The 17562-nt window shown below is 41.8% G+C and overlaps 2 protein-coding genes across 2 annotated transcripts; both read left to right on the top strand.

The window, feature by feature from the left end:
* The first annotated feature begins 3039 nt into the window (after positions 1-3039).
* On the top strand, positions 3040-3678 carry LOC146706102 (uncharacterized). Its single transcript, XM_085465245.1, has one exon. It carries the CDS (start codon positions 3070-3072, stop codon positions 3676-3678), a length of 609 nt encoding a protein of 202 aa, XP_085321371.1. The 5' UTR covers positions 3040-3069.
* A 4703-nt stretch (positions 3679-8381) lies between these two features.
* LOC146706103 (uncharacterized) lies at positions 8382-9955 on the top strand. The gene is made up of 3 exons (XM_085461032.1): positions 8382-8561; positions 8634-8752; positions 9240-9955. The coding sequence occupies exons 1-3, from the start codon at positions 8511-8513 to the stop codon at positions 9487-9489; spliced, it is 420 nt and encodes a 139-aa protein (XP_085317158.1). The 5' UTR covers positions 8382-8510; the 3' UTR covers positions 9490-9955.
* Positions 9956-17562: the final 7607 nt, after the last annotated feature.

Genomic DNA, 17562 nt, shown 5'->3' on the forward strand with positions numbered 1-17562 from the left:
TTTGCTGAAATGTATACAAAACAATTACTGAACAGTTTAAATTTGAATCACGTTTCACCACTGTCGCTAGCTAGAATGAATTAGCCAGACAAAAATAGTACTGATTTGGTTTCGTACAAAACTGGCTTTCCGTCTCTGATATGTAACTTTCACAACATAACTGCAACTTAATATAACACAACTGTGGCAAAAATATGAACAAAAGGGAGAAAAAGTTAAACTTACCTTGTGTCGTTAGGAGCCTGAACCACGGTAAAACTCCGGTGAGGTCAATGACCTTACGCTCTCCCACGGTCACACGTTGATGACGTATTTGGAAATCAATTCGGGTGGGACATGACAACAGCGCCACCTGCAGGAAGATTTTCTCTCTGGTACCTTGTGTTCTGATACCTGACAATTTTTTGTCTGACACCTGACAATTTTTTTTCTGACACCTGACAATTTTTTTTCTGATACCTGACAATTTTTTTTTGACAACTGACACCTGACAATTTTTTTTCTGACACCTGACAATTTTTTTCCTGATACCTGACAATTTTTTTTTGACAACTGACACCTGACAATTTTTTTTCTGATACCTGACAATTTTTTTTTTGACAACTGACACCTGACAATTTTTTTTCTGATACCTGACAATTTTTTTTTTGACAACTGACTCCTGACAATTTTTTGTCTGATACCTGACGATATCCTAAAATGTACACCGTACAAGTAGCACCTATTAAAACAAGCTCTGCCTTACAAGAAAAGACATGCCCTTGGATAAATGACTCTATCTTAAACTTAAGGAGAATATGCCGCAAAACAGAACGACTATGGAAGAAAACCAAACTTGAAGTACAGAGGCTCCATCTTCGAGATCTCATGCTCTCCTTTAATGATGCGGTGAAAAATGTTAGATCAGAATATTTTTCTAGACTCATATCAAAAAACAAGAGAAATCCCAAGATTCTTTTTGACTAAATCAGTGCTATTGTATCCCCAGACGTGGTACCTTTAGATAGACAAACAGTAATAAACTCAGATTTTTTGTTGATAAGATCAAAGAAATCAATGCTAAAATCTCCCCAAAACTTTCTTGTTCTCTGAGTGAGGCACTCCCTTTGCACTCCTGGTCAACTTTTACAGCTGTGACTTATGATGAAATAGCAGCCCTGTTGGACAAAATGAAGCCATCTTCAAGCCCCTCAGATATTATCCCCACTAAGCTTTTCATCAATGCTTTTGATACCATTGGTCCTTGGGTTGTGAACCTTTTTAATGTTTCTCTTCAGACTGGGGTGTTCCCCAGCTTTTTTAAATATGCCATTGTGGAACCAAGGCTCAAAAAAACCTAACCTGGATCCAACTCTACTTTAACATTTTAGACCCATCTCCAAACTCCCATTTATGTAAAAACTCTTTGAGAAGGCAGTTGCTGTCCAACTTACAGCATACTTGGAAAAACACAACATCTATGACCGTTTCCAATCTGGTTTTCGTAAAATGCATTCCCGGTAAACAGACAGAGACCTAGTAGGGATGTCTGGCTCTGTTCTAGACTGGTTTTCATCTTACATATCTGAAAGGAGTTTTAGTGTGTCTGCAAACTAGATCATGTCAGAATCTACAGAGTTGCTGTGTGGAGTTCCTCAGGGCTCCGTGCTGGGACCTATTCTGTTTTTAATATACATTCTTCCTTTAAGCCAGATAATACAGCAGTTTCCTGAAGTATGTTATCATCTTTTTGATATTCAGCTATACTATTCATTTAAGCCTTCTGAAGCTCTCTCTGCTTTGATTGACTGTTTAACCAACATTAACCCTTTAGAGCCGATCGGAGCGGACACGCTCTGTTTTGCGTAACTATTTTTAAATCCCGGTAGCACTGCAACCACGTAAGCTAGCGCAAAAATTTGTTTTGCATATGAAACCGGAGGAGTTGTACTTACATCTTATGCCATCAGCTTGTCCTAGGTCACGGTTTCCTTCCACACAAAGCTTAGCAAAAACTGCATAAAAAAGAGCTTGCAGCAACAAAAACATAATATTCCAGAAACACGCTTTGCCGATCCGATCAGCTGTTCATAACACTTCCTACATTGGAATAGACGTCAGCGCGAACTTTTGCATTTCCGCCATTACCTGCCCGAAACCGGAAGTGACGTCATTTTCGCGGAAATGTAATCTTTTTTACCATCAGGGCCTCAGGGCCTATACTGGTCTTTTTAAAAGTTATCTTTGACTTTATGACTTTCTGTGTCGTTTCTGGGATGCTTAGGACTCATATTGCACTGCTGGAAATAGTTTATTTTGATGCATATGCTGCTTTTTTGCAAATTTGCAGTATAATATTTATTTTCGTTTTTCCTGCAGTGTATAAAAATTGGTGTATTTCAAAAATAAAACTATGAAGACACTCAAAATAAATTTCCTGTGGTGGGAAACTATTTTGTGCAACTTTTTTGTATTTACAGTTTTGAGGGATAAGCCTCTTAAATTTCTCCAAGTAGAAATATATGTTAAAAAAGCAAAAACGATTTTCAATTTTTTTTTGTTTATTGCACTTTTTTGCAATTTATGTAATTACTATGCACTTAATGAATACATATTATTAAAATCTGGGCTATAATGGTTGTATTGATGTATAGCAACTTGAAATGCTCCCAAAAATGGCTCCACAGCATGTAAAAATATAATATAAGCTCTGGCGAACTTGGCTTTATGGTAGGTCTTAAAGGGTTAAACAATGGTTGAACAATAATTGCTTATAGCTAAACCCAGTCAAAACAGAAACTTTGATTATTGCACCAGACAGTGGAATACCTGATATTAAACAGCGACTGGGTGATTTAGGTTCCTCGCAGAAGCATCCATCCATCCATCCATTTTCTTCCGCTTATCCGGGGCCGGGTCGCGGGGACAGCAGCCCTCTCTTGGCTCTTGGCGAAGGCGGTCGCACTTTTCTCCTCTCCTCCTTCCCCTTATCTTTTCTGCTTAGCCTCTTGTGTCCTTGTCTTGTCTCGTGTGTATTACTTTCCCTCGAACAATCTCTCACTGTCGTTCTCTAAAACCTAAAAGAGAATTATGGATTTGATCAACTGGTCTCTGAATGCTATTGACACCCTTTTCTCAACGAGAAGTCTGGGTTCAGGAGAGCCCGAGTGCCCTGGAGGGACTTTACCTGCCGGATACACGATGGACGGGTGGCAGAACTGGAGGATCATGTGCCTGGCGGGACTGTTGATTGAGGACGCTGAAGATATCTACCTATTCGGAACCATGATAACAGGGTTCTTGCTGATCGGAGCTGGCTTGGCCCTGGCTTATCGGAGAATTAAGAGAGCGGAACCAGCTGTTCAAACCCCCCCAAGGCTGCCCGCTGGAATTGAAGCGATGGGACGAGGCGCGACCTCTCACAACGAACGCAGCATGGTTAACACCTTGAAGGCGCTTACAGCTGCCGTGAAGACTCAAAATAACACCATTGAGCGTATATTGGGATACATCAAAGAGAGGCCTGCTCAAAATGAGACCCTTGAGCGAAAGTTGGATCACATCGCAGAACGGCTCACTGCAGTTGTGGGGTCTCAGAATCACAAGAATGACAACACCACGGAACAGAAGTTTGATACCATCATGGGGAGGCTCGCGGTTCTCCAACGGGAGATTGAGAGACCAGTGTCGGAGTGTTAAAGAACAGCTTTGAAATTCTCCTGAGCTGCTCGTATAAAAGAAAAATCAACAACATCAACATGCGGACACCACGGCGCCAGCTGCACGGGCCCAAGGCTGGAGCTGAACAAAAACTCCCTGATAACGACTGTGTGATGACTATTCTTCCCATCCCATGCAAGGCCACCTGGGTTGGCTAGCAGACTGTTTACTTAGCCTGATAGGGTGAAAGACACTGTCTCAGCTGAACTATGGACACACACATACACTTACACTGATAAGCACTCACACATCCCCCCTCCCCTTCCAATGCCTTCGATGCTTGTTGCCTCCTGGGAACACGAGGCGGGTCTGGGCCCGCGCTGGAGAGTCGGCGCAGTGGCAGGATGGCTGCTGTGTTGCCTGGGATTACTCTTTATCCCCTACCCAACCCTGTTGCTGGTCGCGTGCTCTATAATGTTGCACTGTGGACATTTATGTTTTTTTCTCTGCAGAGGAGTTTTCTTGTTTCCTGTTCTCATGCTGTCCTCCTGTAGCCCAGCATGAGTAGAGGTCTCTTTTTTTCCTCTTGTACTTGTCCCATTGTAGTGTACATTTCAGTGTTTTTTCTGTAATGCAACCGTTCTCTGACTTGTATCCCCATGCATGTGATGTCTGTGTTGTGTGTGTAAGGTCGGGGGGCGGGTTCATTCCACTGCAGGGCAACCTGCCACTGCATGTGGCGAATAAATTTGAACTTGAACTTGAGCAGAGGAGCCCAGACCTCCCTCTCCCCAGCCACCTCCTCCAGCTTGAACACCAAGGACTTCCCAGGCCAGCTGAGAGATATAAGCATGTCCAGCGTGTCCTTGGTCTGCCACAGGGCTTCCTCCAGGTGGTACATGCCCAGAAAACCTCACCCAGGATGCACTCAGGAGGCATCCTTGTCAGGTACCCGAACCACCTCAACTGGCTCCTTTCGATGTGGAGGAGCAGTGGCTCTATTCTGAGCCCCTCCAGAATGGCCAAACTTCTCACCCCATCTCTAAGGGAGAGGCCAGCCACCCTTCGGAGGAAGGCCATTTCTGCCGTTTGTATCTGCGATCTCGTTCTTTCGGTCACTACCCACAGCTCGTGACCATAGGTGAGGGTAGGGACGTAGATCGCTTCACCAATCCATCTCCCAGAACCAGAACCTTAGAAATCTAGGTGTTATTGTTGATAAAGCTTTTTCTTTGGAGGGACATTTAAATCAGATAGTAAGAACCTGCTTTTTTCATTTAAGGAACATTTCAAAACTTAGATCCATTGTGTCAACAAGTGAACTCGAGATGATAATCCATGCTTTTGACTCATATGACCCCCTGTTTTTGGCTGCACTGGCTACCAATCCGATTTAGGTTCCATTTTAGAATTCTAGTTTTAACTTTTAGACTCTAAAAGTTAAAACTAGAATTCTAAAATGGAACCTAAATCGGATTGGTAGCCAGTGCAGCCAAAAACAGGGGGTCATATGAGGCAAAAGGAAAGAGAGAAGAGAAGGCCCTGTAATGCTCTAAAATTTAGAGCATTACAGGGCCTTCTCTTCTCTCTTTCCTCAGCTTTCCTGTCCCTATCAAACATAAATCCAGTTTTCTGTCTCTGAGACAGGTTTATTTTGGTTTGAGCCTTTCTCTGTATTATTGTAGGGTCTCTCAGTTTGCATATATGTGACTGCTGTTGTGATTTGCTGTTATACAAGTAAAACTAAATTGACTGAAATGAATTGATGAAAATCTCCTTCATGCTTTGGACCTCATATTTGGACTTCCACTGTAAAGCTACACACAACTTCTGCTCTTTGATTCAACTCCCTTGAGTCTCTTATCTGCTTAAATTGTCATCAAACAACAAGGCAGCTGGTCTCAGCTAGCAATGAAAGCCAGACAGTTGTCCAATTACTTTTGATGCTCTGAAAATGGAATAGCCTGTTCAGATTTAGAATTCAGCCACATGCAGTAAAACTGAACAGAGAGAACGTCACAAAGTAAATGGTTATTAACCCAGAGTATATCAAGGCAGCAAATTCTTCAATGGCTAAGTCAGTCATCTGAGCATGCTTTATGGTTACTAAATACACAACTGAATGAAACAAGCAGCAACTGAAGGTTAGCTGCAGCAAAGGCTTGGCATCTGAAAAGGAGGAAACACAGCATTTGGTGATGTCCATAGGTCTTAGACTTTAAACAAGGATTCCGTGTACTTAAAATTATATTAATTTTAAATATTGTTTGATTTAAAATCCACTGTGGTAGTTTATAAAAGCCAAATATTTTTTAAAAAGTATACTCGTCTATATTCCTATAAGCACTTTTATAAAACAACTACACTAGAAAAAGTCAGCAATCAGATTTGATCAAGTGCTTGTCAGTGGAATGAAATGGCTTGATCTGCTGGAGTGGGAGTAAGATTAATGTCTGTGTGTCTGTGTTTCTTTTTGGTTCCCAACTCACATAAAACAGGAGCAGAATGCAACTCTGTTGCCCCAAAGGACAACGGCTATACTAAAACCTTAATGTTTTATAATGTTTTGATTGAAACATGATGATATCAGCTGTTTTTAATAGATCATTTTTGCTGATGTCAGCATTTTTAACATGGGAATCTAATGTAGTAAGTTAATCTTTTTGTGTTGTTCTGTCATATAATGTCAAATTGAAAGAATAGTTCTTTAAAGAGCTTAAACAAAGAAAGAACTTTTGTCTCCCAATGACTAATATATTGCTTTAAAGTTTGGAGATGGAAACAAAAAGATGTTTCCTAATGTGTGGCCCTGATCTGTGACCTATGACCTTGAAGCATTACACACCAAATGCCGTGATGGGAATAACAGCGTAAAAAGTAACGGAGTTACTAACGCCCCTACTTTTTTCAGTAACAAGTACTCTAACTAATTACTATTTCTAACGTTACAACACCGTTACTAACAAGAAAATGCGGTGCGGTCACGTTACTATTTTTCAACAAACAGACGGTTGAAGCTGTGTTTTATGGCGTTATTTTTTGCCACTATTCTGGGCGCACATAAAAAAAAAATTTGAACGCACGTAAAAAAAATTGCAGGTGCAAGTGTTGCATTTTGAGGAGAAATTTATTTTGAGTGAAGAAAAACTAAATTTGAGTGAACAAAATTCATTGCTGCATGCAAAAAATGTGTTTCAGTGTTTGCTATTATCCATACACACACAATAGCAGCCCCTCTCGCTCAGTTTTTGCATTTGCGCTCGCTCGCAATGTGTTGCTTGCGCTCTCAACATTTCTGCCCGTGCGCGTTCAACTCTTTCTGTACACCATTATATTTGTGCCACAAAACCAGCCAATCACAGACTTGGATGCAAAAAAATCTGATTGACTGTTTTGGTCTCCAATAAGCTCGAAATGCAATATCCTAGAATCCATTTCGTCCAAAACTCAAACGAGGCAGTGGCGGAGGAACACAGAGTGGCGGAGTTTGAAATATTACTCTTTCTGGGTCACAAAATAAACTTTTAAGATATTTTCATGCGAGAATGGTGCTGTGTAAACTTAAAATATCTGACCGATTTATCAAGGCATCACATATTTGCAATAGTGCTCTAACGTTTACGGAGATGCCTGTTACCCACCAGCTGACTGCATAGCTGGACTGGCCTTATAATACTTTCTAAGGATATTCATTGATGACATTAAATACATTGAAATATTGTACTTTGTAGGTAGGGTTCTGACATAAACGGTAGTAACCAGACCGAAAAGCAGCGCACATTTCAGTGCTTTTTTCTGTGCTTTTTTTCCTGAGATGTCATACACTTTGGATTCTAGCCAGTCATTTTACCTTCCGAGGATAGTAGGCGGGACCAGGTATGTACGTTCTTTTAGAGCAGAGCTACAGATTAAAAATGCCCAAAGCGAAGCGGTCAAAAGTCTGGCTGTACTTCACAGCAAAAGATGCAAACTCAGCAGCCTGCAACAAGTGCTTTAAGGTGATACTGTGATACTATGCAAAGGAGGTAACACCTCGAATCTGATGAAACACCTGGCGACGCATAGCGTTTTGTTAAAAGCCGAGAAATGCACCGTATTTGATAGCTTGCTGCGAGACCTCACACCGTTCACATCTACTGTGGGTGGGTTGCCTGTTATCAGACCCGGAGTTAGCAACATCCCCCAAAAACCCAAAGATTAGAGTCCTGGCCCCTAGCCCTGCCAGTGTAGCAGAAATGATGAGGATGATGATGGCAGCAGCCGTTCTTCTCTGCGTGAGCAGCTTAATGTTGTTCGTGTGTAATTTACGTTGAGTAGGCTAACCACGTTATTAAATTAATACATGTAAGGTGAACTAGCAAACACCTTTGTAGTTACATGCGGCTGTCTTCTTGTTTGATGGCAGATACTCCCTTCACCCTGGCCAAAAAGGCTAAAATGACCAAAGAAAAAGTGGAAAACAGCTAAACATGAGAGGTTTTTGGACAAAGTTTGTGTTTTTTCCATTGATTAAGCACTGCTTCCAGCCAAGAGTGATGCCATATATGCCCCATAGCTGCAGAAAAAGCTAACATTGTTATCTTTTTACAGATAACAATGTTATCTTTAAAAACAGCTGAACATGAGAGGTTTTTGGACCAATTTTGTGTTCTCCATTCTTTAAGCACCGGTTCCAGCACAGTTTAAGCACCGGCACCGTTTCAAAAGTACCGGTTTGGTACTGGTATCGGATAAAACCTAAACGATACCCATCCCTATTTGTAGGTGGTCCTAAAAGATTCGCAGCCTGTGCAACTGCTGCACTTCTCCTGCATGTGCAAGGCTGGAAAAGCTCTGTGCAACCATTGTGTTGCTCTTCTGTTTCAATTCCGATGTTAAGCTGCACTGAAGGTGAACAACAGTGGCATAAGCCCAGAGTTATGGTGAGTGCAATGATCGCAATATTTTTAATGTAACTTTATATTTTATAATTAATTTTTACCATATTGTAATAGTGGATAAAGCCTGGCCCTGTTGAGAAGATGGCTGTGCTCTCAGCCAAACCCAAAACAAGAAAGACCGCAGAGGGTAAGTGCTTGCTACTGATGGGGTTTCAGAAATCATCACAACATTCGTTAGGGCAATAATATTTAATAAAGAATGGGGGGGGGCAACTTATTATTGTTAAAAGGCAGATTCTAGTGGCAATATAGTGAGTTATAGGGCCTAACAACTAATAAAAATGACTTGTTTCAGCATTTATAAATTTAAAGTTTTGATACGCCATGGCAAATGTAATGAATAGGAAAATCGGTCTCTTGTCCCCCAGTAGCACTATGACATCATCACATTCTATCTGAATTCTAATCTGAAAACTGAAAATCTATTTAAAATTATTATCTTTTTTGTTACATATCATTCAGGAAGTGTTTTTCGGATTTCACACCTCTAATCATTAGTCATAATGTTCATTTGTAAAAAAAAAAAAATTGCTATCATTGTGCCTGTAATTGTAGTAGATTTCGCCTTAAATTTAAAGTGTGTGTGTGTGTGTGTGTGTGTGTGCGTGTGCGTGTGTGTAGTGTACCAAACTTTCTCTGATGCTGACTGGCCTGTGATCTGTTTGGCAAGGTGCAACAAGGAAGTCCACTTTCTTATCAGCAACCAGCCAAAGAGAAAGTGCAGACTCTTCATAATGCTCCACCTCCACCATCATTGCCACTGCAAGACTACAGACTGAAACCATCAGAGTGCATGTTTGTCTTTTCCAGGAAGCAACAGCTGCACATGAAAAGTCTGGAGGTGAGCATAGAATATGCTACGCGAGACCAGAGTGAGTGTGCCGATTGGTATAATGTGCGGAGACCATGAGTCGCTGCATCTCATTTTAGAGAGATCTGTCATGTGAGCAAACACTGGATTGGTGCATCACCAGATGGTATCATTTTTGACCCCTTGGAGCAACCTCAGTTTGGCCTAGTAGAAATGAAATGTCCAAACATTAGAAGTTATGTAGATGCACCTTACCTCAAGGTCATCAGTGGGGCATTGCAGCTTAAACCAACACATGCCTGTTATTGGCAAGTTCAGGGCCAGCTGCTAACTACAGTTATGAGTTGGTGCAATTTTGTAGTCTCCACTCAAAAATATGTTTTCATACAAAGAATACAGAGGGATGAGGGTTTGATGGAGACATTCCTGACTTTAATGTCATAAACTTACATGGTGGGCAAGGGCCATTGTATTATTTACCTGTTGTTTTGATCAAAATAGAAAGCTGTTGGTAAAAGTAGGTTTGGTGAAGAGTTCACACAGACTAGTTTTGTGTTAGTATTAATATTGGCAGTGTTTGTGTTCAAATCATGTTTTTTTTGTTGAAATAAATTTGATATCTTTACTGTTATAAATCTCAAAGTATGTCAAATAAAGTTGATAATTTGAAATCTATGTGTGTTTTTCTTTCAGAATTCCAGGGAAACAGTATTTAGCATCTTTAGAAAATCTATTGCAGTCAATAAGAAGCGCACAGAATGGAGCAATAGACAATGCGGTTAAAGTAAGGCAGTTTTATTTGCAGAGTTACAGTAAAACATCAAGTGATTTATTATTGAACTTTAACCAGGAAAGGGGGTGTGTTAGCTGCTTATCAATTCTACTTAGTAAAAAAAATTTGCTACTTCCATTGTTGGGAGGTAACTAAATACATGAATTTAGAGTAATAACAATATTCTAAAGATATTCAAAGTATTCAGAATACAGTACTCTGATTAGACAAAGTAATGGAATATGCTACAAAATACATTTAAAGGCAAGAATTCAGTATTCAGTAACTAAATACAATTGTAAAGTATTCTTCCAACACTGGCTACTTCTCCCACATACTACAAAATACACTACACTACACACATTTCAAGCTTTTAATCAACCACCCATTTTTTGACCAGGGGTCCATATTGATAATTTGTGAGGAGACATGCAACAGTAAAAATTTGGTTCATACTCCCAGAAATGGAGAGAGGGATGACAGTGTCAAAAAGTTTGTTTTCTTTAACCCTCCTGATGAGCCTCTCCACGTAGACCCTAAAACGTGCAATGGACTGGGTTCTAAGGACATCCATCTCTGACATTTGAGCTTGCTTGGACAAAAAAGCTGGGCGATGGACTTTCCGGGCACTAGCTTATCTACCAGAAACCCTTTGTCCACCATTATATCCATCTCAGGCGTTAGGAGGGAGGTGATGCCGGAGTGACGGAAAATCTTATTCTCACTGATGGAGCCTTCAAAAAGTGCTGAGGCAAATGTCATTGCTCCATGGGGGGACATGCCAATAAGTGCTTTGAAAGTGCAGTGTGTCTTGTAAGTTGAAAATACCTCACTCTGGAGCAGAAGGGAGGAGGGTGTTTGGCACCTCATTTCAGTACAGTCAAGAATGACCTGGGTATTTTTATAAGTCCCACTGAAATCCGTGGGGCAGTTTGCTCTCACTCTGCCAGGTGCAATCCAGATGGAGACAGATCCAAGCAAAGTGTACAAAAGTTGGACCATGACACAAGTATTCTACTCACTGTAGATCTGTGAATGTTAAAGTTGTGACAAAGCTCCCTTTGTGCCGGTTGCCAGATAATTCAGGAACAAGAAGAGCTCATCAAATAGCAACAATTTCTGGAAGAGAAAAAAAAATGCTGCAGTCATAAAAATGCGCAACACACACAGATCAAGCAGGTAGTAATTTTGTAGAATTTACAGTTGGTCTGTTTACAGGGCTCTCGGTGGATGTGCTGGTGGAAAGGCTCTTCTGACCACTGGTGACCCTCACCATCCTTCTTGTTGCCTCTTGGATTAGATTCCAAAAGGCCATCAAATGCTCATATGACGGAAATCTGCATTTAAATGGTGAAATTTTTTTTTTTCTGCAGCTATTGATAAATTTCAGATGAAATTATAACTTTCTATTGGTCAGTGTAATACAGATCGGAGGTAAGTTACACTAATATTGTTAAAGTGATGAGGGCTAGAAACAAAAACCAACTTCAGCCTCGTGTTAAAATACACATTTGTGTAATGTTATTAAGGCCATGGGTCACTAGCTCCCAAACTCCGGGTCGCTCTGTCTTTTTTGAAAAAATTATTCCAGTGGAATAAGGAGGGAACAACTTTCAGCTGAGGACAACGTTTCCCAGAGGAAGACACGACACTCTCCAGTCTCAAAATGCCGACTACACACTTTAGAGCTGGTCGTAACTGTGAAGCTGTCCCCATTGATTTTTATCAGTCATTTTGCACGCAATTCAGGATCTTTGGGAAATGAGTGGAAACGTAACATCTTGTTGAATCTTCCCCCAGCAGTACACAGCGGGACACAGCAATGGTGAGCGTTCCCACCTTCTGCTATTTGTAATTTAAAGCAATCTTTCCGTTTCGGTATTTTGGAAATGCTTTTGGAGTCCATCTTCGCAGTAGCGATTGACCGCAAAATAAAGGTACCAGAAATGTACAACTTCCCAATGCTAACTTCCCTTAAAACAGGAAGTTAGCATTTTCTCGTGCACAGGGTCTATTGGGGATACCGGGCATTTGCCCGGTGGGCTGATGGTGATTTTGCATTTCGTCATTTCAAGCTGATTTGAGACCAAAACAGCCAATCAGATTTTTTTGCATCCAAGTCTGTGATTGGCTGGTTTTGCGGCACAAATATAACGGTGTACAGAAAGAGTTGAACGCGCACGGGCAACACATTGCAAGCAAGCGCAAATGCAAAAACTGAGCGGGAGGGGCTGCTATTGTGTTTGTGTGTATGGATAATAGCAAACACTGAAATACATTTTTTGCACGCAGCAATGAATTTTGTTCACTCAAATTTAGCTTTTCTTCGCTCAAAATAAATTTCTCCTCAAAATGCAACACTTGCACCTGCAATTTTTTTTTATGTGCACTCAGAATAGTGGCACAAAAATAACACCATAGTGTTCAGCTTACTGCACCTTATATCAGTTGCATGGAAGTAGCTGTAATTAATCTGGGCGCTACAGCTGCGCACACTCCCGCGGGCGGCAATCACTTTCTGGCTGACTATCACTTTTTGGCACAACACCTGGAGCTAAGGGGGCAAAACAATCGCATGAGTGCTGCGGTTTGACTGAGGAAGAATAAAGTTGTCGTGGTAAGCCAATCACATGACCACTTTAAGATGACAAGCAACAAGGTGATATTTATCAGTTTTTAAATTGTGTTGATAGGCCACGCAAAACCAGAGTCATGATAAACAATATATATGCGACGTTTTTTCCTCAATAGTTTCGTCACGTTTACTGTCTATGTCACGGTTCTGGGTCAGTTTGACCCAGTATTTTGAGTTATGCTTTTGGTGTGTTTTGCATTTTGGGTTCTTTTCTTATTATGATGATAATGATGATTATGACTCTATGTTTCGGTTATTCTTGTTTAGGGATTAGTTCGTAGGTTTTTGTGTTCTCATGTTTATTGCAGGTTTAGTTCAGTGTCTAGTCTATCTCTCTGTGTCGTGTCTGCGTGTTTGTTTAGTGGTGTCTTGTTTCCCGTTTTACTCTGAAGGCTCATGTTCCCGTCTTATGTCAGTGTTTCTAGCTTTGCTCCTCCTGTCTTATCAGGTCTTATTCCTCCCAGCTGTGTTCCCCTTCTGGCTCTAATTTCTTGATGACTGCCTCAGTGTATTTAAGCCCAGTGTGTCTTTGTGTCAGTGTCAGATCGTCTGTTATCCTCATCTCGTATTTTCCCTTATTGTGACACTGCCTGCTTAGTTACTCTGTGTTTATAGTTTTTTCCATAGTTCCTTCACAGAGTGCCTTAGCCTTTTTAGTTTACACAGTGTTCTCTGTCTTCTTAGTTTTCCCAGTTTCAGTGTCCCCAAGTGTCTTTGTTATGCCTGCAGCCACAATAAAGGCTTGCCTTATTTTGGAAACCTAGTTCTGTCTCCACCGTGTCTGCTCTTGGGTCTACCTCATTCCTCACGCCGGCACGCCCCGCCGTGACAGTCTAAGGACAGCGGTAGCAAGCACTCTCTGCTTATGAGCAAAAAAACAAAACAAAACAAAAAATGCCCTTTCGTGTTGGTGGAAAAATGCACCATGTCGGCCAATCAAAAATGATATGGCAACATGACATTTGGTTGTTTAGGAAGAGGGGGAAGTTTTAGGAGTGACGGCGAGAGAGAGAAAGAAAGACAGGAGAAAAATAGAGAGCGAGTTTTGAGATGTGAGAGATTTGTGACGTTTAGAGTGTTTGATAAGATAAGATAACCTTTATTAGTCCCACACGTGGGAAATTTGTTTTGTCACAGCAGGAAGTGGACAGTGCAAAAGTTATGAGGCAAAAATTAGAATACAATAAGAATAAATACAGTACACAACTGTACAGAATAGAATAAAATAAAATACTATATACAGTAGAATAAAATAAAATAAATATACAATAAGATAAAAATAGAATACAAATACAAATACTATATACAACTGAGTAAAAATACAACGATGACAGAAAGGATTATTGCACTTAGTATTATTGCATATGTATGGATGTGTGTGCTTGATCAGTTAAAGTCTTTATTATGGAGTCTGACAGCAGTGGGGAGGAAAGACCTGCGAAATCTCTCCGTCCCACACCGTGGGTGCCGCAGTCTCCCACTGAAGGAGCTGCTCAGTGCTGTCACAGTCTGCTGCATGGGGTGGGAGATGTTGTCCATCAGGGATGACAGCTTAGCCGCCATTCTCCTGTCACTCACCACCTCCACTGGGTCCAGAGGGCATCCTAGAACAGAGCTGGCCCTTCGGATCACCCTGTTCAGTCTCTTCCTGTCCCCAGCAGAGATGCTGCCGCCCCAGCAGACCACACCATAAAAGATAGCAGAAGCCACAACAGAGTCATAGAATTTCTTCAGGAGTGGGCCCTCCACTCCAAACGACCTGAGTCTCCGCAGCAGGTACAGCCTGCTCTGCCCTTTCCTGTAGAGGGCGTCTGAGTTATGAGTCCAGTCCAGTCTATTGTTCAGATGAACACCAAGGTACCTGTAGCTGTCCACAGCCTCAATGTCCATACCTTGGATGTTCAGTGGTTGCAGTGGAGAATGCTTGTGCCTGCGGAAGTCTACCACCAGTTCCTTGGTTTTACTGGCGTTGATCTGGAGGTAGTTCAGCTGGCACCAGTCCACAAAGTCTTGGGTCAGACCTCTGTACTCCTTGTCGTCCCCATCAGTGATGAGGCCGACTATTGCAGAGTCATCAGAGAACTTCTGCAGGAAGCACTGGGTGGAATTGTGGGAGAAGTCTGCAGTGTAGATGGTGAAGAGGAACGGAGCCAGAACCGTTCCCTGTGGGGCCCCCGTACTGCAGACGACCCTGTCCGACACACAGCCCTGAGTCCTCACATACTGTGGTCGGTCGGTGAGGTAGTCCAGGATCCAGGTAGTGAGGTGATGGTCCACTCCAGAGTTCACCAGCTTGTCCTTTAGAACCGAGGGAAGAATGGTGTTGAAGGCACTGGAGAAATCAAAGAACATGATTCTCACAGTGCTTCCAGCGGTCTCCAGGTGAGCGAGGGAACGATGTAGGAGGTGAATGACGGCATCATCCGCTCCAATGCCGGGCTGGTAGGCAAACTGAAGTGGGTCCAGTGATGAGCTTATTAGGCGCCGAAGCTGAGCCAGGACCAACCGCTCCAGGGTCTTCATCAGGTGGGATGTCAGAGCCACCGGCCTGTAGCTGTTGAGGTCCTTGGGGCGTGAAGTCTTTGGCACTGGTACAACACAGGAGGTTTTCCAGAGCTGTGGGACTCTTCCCAACCTCAGGCTCAGGTTGAAGAGGTGCTCCATCACCCCACACAGTTGGTCCGCGCAGGACCTGACGACCCTCGAGCTGATGCCATCTGGACCCGCTGCCTTCTTGCCATTAATCCTCCTCAGTTCCCTCCTAACCTGGGTGGTTGAGAGAGACAGGCTGGAGCCTTGTGTTGAGTGTGTATTGGATGCTGTTGTTGGGGGTGGGGGGGAGTGAGCAGGGTGAATAGAGGAGGTGTGAAGTGTCTGAGGTGGAACAGCAGCAGTGGGGGTGGGTGAGTCTGCAGCCGATGTTGCAGACTGCCTCATGGCTGAGTCAAATCTGTTGAAGAAATGATTCAGTTCATTTGCCCATCTCACATCCCTCCCAGGCAGAGAGTTCTGCTGTTTGTGGCCCGAGATGGTTCTGAGGCCTCTCCAGACTTCACCAACGTTGTTTTGTTGAAGCTGGTTCTCCATCTTCTGCCTGTAGCTCTCCTTCCCATTCCTTATCAGTCCCCTCAGCTCTCTCTGCACCCTTTTCAACTCCTCTTTGTCTCTGGATTTGAAGGCCCTCCTCTTCTGGAGTGTGTAGTTAATGTGTTGTCTCGTGTAGTTAGTGTGTAGTGTTGTGGATAGTTTGGTGTTGTGTGTCAGAACAATCCATAACAAATATGGGTAAATAAAATGCCCAATTATAACTTGGACCCCAGAGGGTTAAACATTTTTTAAATCAACGCAATAGTTACTTTTCAAGTAATTAATTGAAGAATCTTGTAACTCAGTTACTAACTCAGTTACTTTTTTGAAGAAGTAACTAGTAACTATAATTAATTACTTTTTCAAAGTAACTTGCCCAACACTGCCAAAATGGCATATTTGATTATCTTTATCAACCTGATTGACACAGAAGTCTGTTTCCTATAAGCTATAAAAACGTGAGATTTCAAGATATATTTATGCACTTTGTGATTTTGCGAAACTCTAAAAACATTATTGTGACATCATAGGGGGTTGTAGTGAAAAACTAAAAAGTGTGTTGTGCAGCTGCCACCTTGCTCTTTCATATCACTCACAATATTTTTTCCAAGGTCGATTTTAAACTTGGACACTAACAATGAATGTCAAGATCAAATGCTTAGCCAATGTAGCTGCTCAAGTTTGATGACGATCCATAACAAATATGGGTAAATAAAGTTGTTTTCACATTTGGTGTGACCTTGACTCGATTTTCACCAAACATGTAATCAGCTCCAGCTGTTGTTGGTATCTGGCACCACACATAATTTGATCTGGATATGTTGAAAACTGTAGATACTAGACAGCTGATAGACAGACAAACAAACAAACTGACACAATAACATCACTGTGTTACTCTGATGGTTGTTCACAAAGCTCCTACACTTTTCTTGAGTTAATTTCCACCATCACACCTGCTTCATATCTCGATTGGCACGCAGTGCAGAGATGGAAGGAAAATATAGCCAGGATTTGAACTGCTGAACTCTGTTTCCGGTCCCTGTGTGTGGCTGCTCACTTGTATCTTTTTCATCGGCTTCAGCATTTGCTTTAAAATACCTTTCTTTCATCAAGAAAGACTTGAAATGGCTAATTTGAGAGGAAAATAAAGAAACTGCAGAGAGACTGACTGTTTTCATGTTGAAACGTTTAAGAGGTTTCACAATGCTTGAAGCAGCTGGGAGTTAAAATGTGAGGTGTTTCCTTATTTATACAATCCAAAAGGCATTTACAGGGACTGCTAAAGAGTGGCTACATACCCAGGAACATGGAGCATTCATTAAAATAAATGTGTACAGTCTAATAATGTTCATGTTTAACAAGAAACATTAAAAACATATTTATTAAAACATTTTTTTTCGAAACTCTGAAAGAAATGGAAGCACGGTTGCTGCATTGGACCTTTACACATGCTTAACCAGGTCAGTATCACATTAGTCCTCCTTCTTCTTCTCTCTTACTTCTTTTTCCTTTTCTCTTCTTCCTTTTCTCTTTTCCTTCCTTCCTTTTTTTTTTCTTTCTCTCCACCTGGTTGCTCCATTTAGAGGTGACAAAAGTGGAAAATCTGCCTCCTTGTCACTCTATCCCCATGCAGGCCCTCTTCACGTACGTCTCCAAACTGCTCATCCTAAACTGTCTC

This window comes from Copadichromis virginalis, linkage group LG7, assembly GCF_057382275.1.
Source record: "Copadichromis virginalis isolate Kocher_CV1m ecotype Utaka linkage group LG7, C_Virginalis_male_GT1.1, whole genome shotgun sequence".
NCBI classification, from domain to species: domain Eukaryota; kingdom Metazoa; phylum Chordata; class Actinopteri; order Cichliformes; family Cichlidae; genus Copadichromis; species Copadichromis virginalis.

Bases quoted from the DNA above. Each gene is read 5' to 3' on its own strand.
- LOC146706102 (XM_085465245.1), top strand. From the start codon at position 3,070: ATGGATTTGATCAACTGGTCTCTGAATGCTATTGACACCCTTTTCTCA.
- LOC146706103 (XM_085461032.1), top strand. From the start codon at position 8,511: ATGTTAAGCTGCACTGAAGGTGAACAACAGTGGCATAAGCCCAGAGTT. The intron at 8,562-8,633 runs GTGAGTGCAATG...ATATTGTAATAG, and splicing joins GGCATAAGCCCAGAGTTATG to TGGATAAAGCCTGGCCCTGT. The intron at 8,753-9,239 runs GTTAGGGCAATA...GGCCTGTGATCT, and splicing joins CAGAAATCATCACAACATTC to GTTTGGCAAGGTGCAACAAG.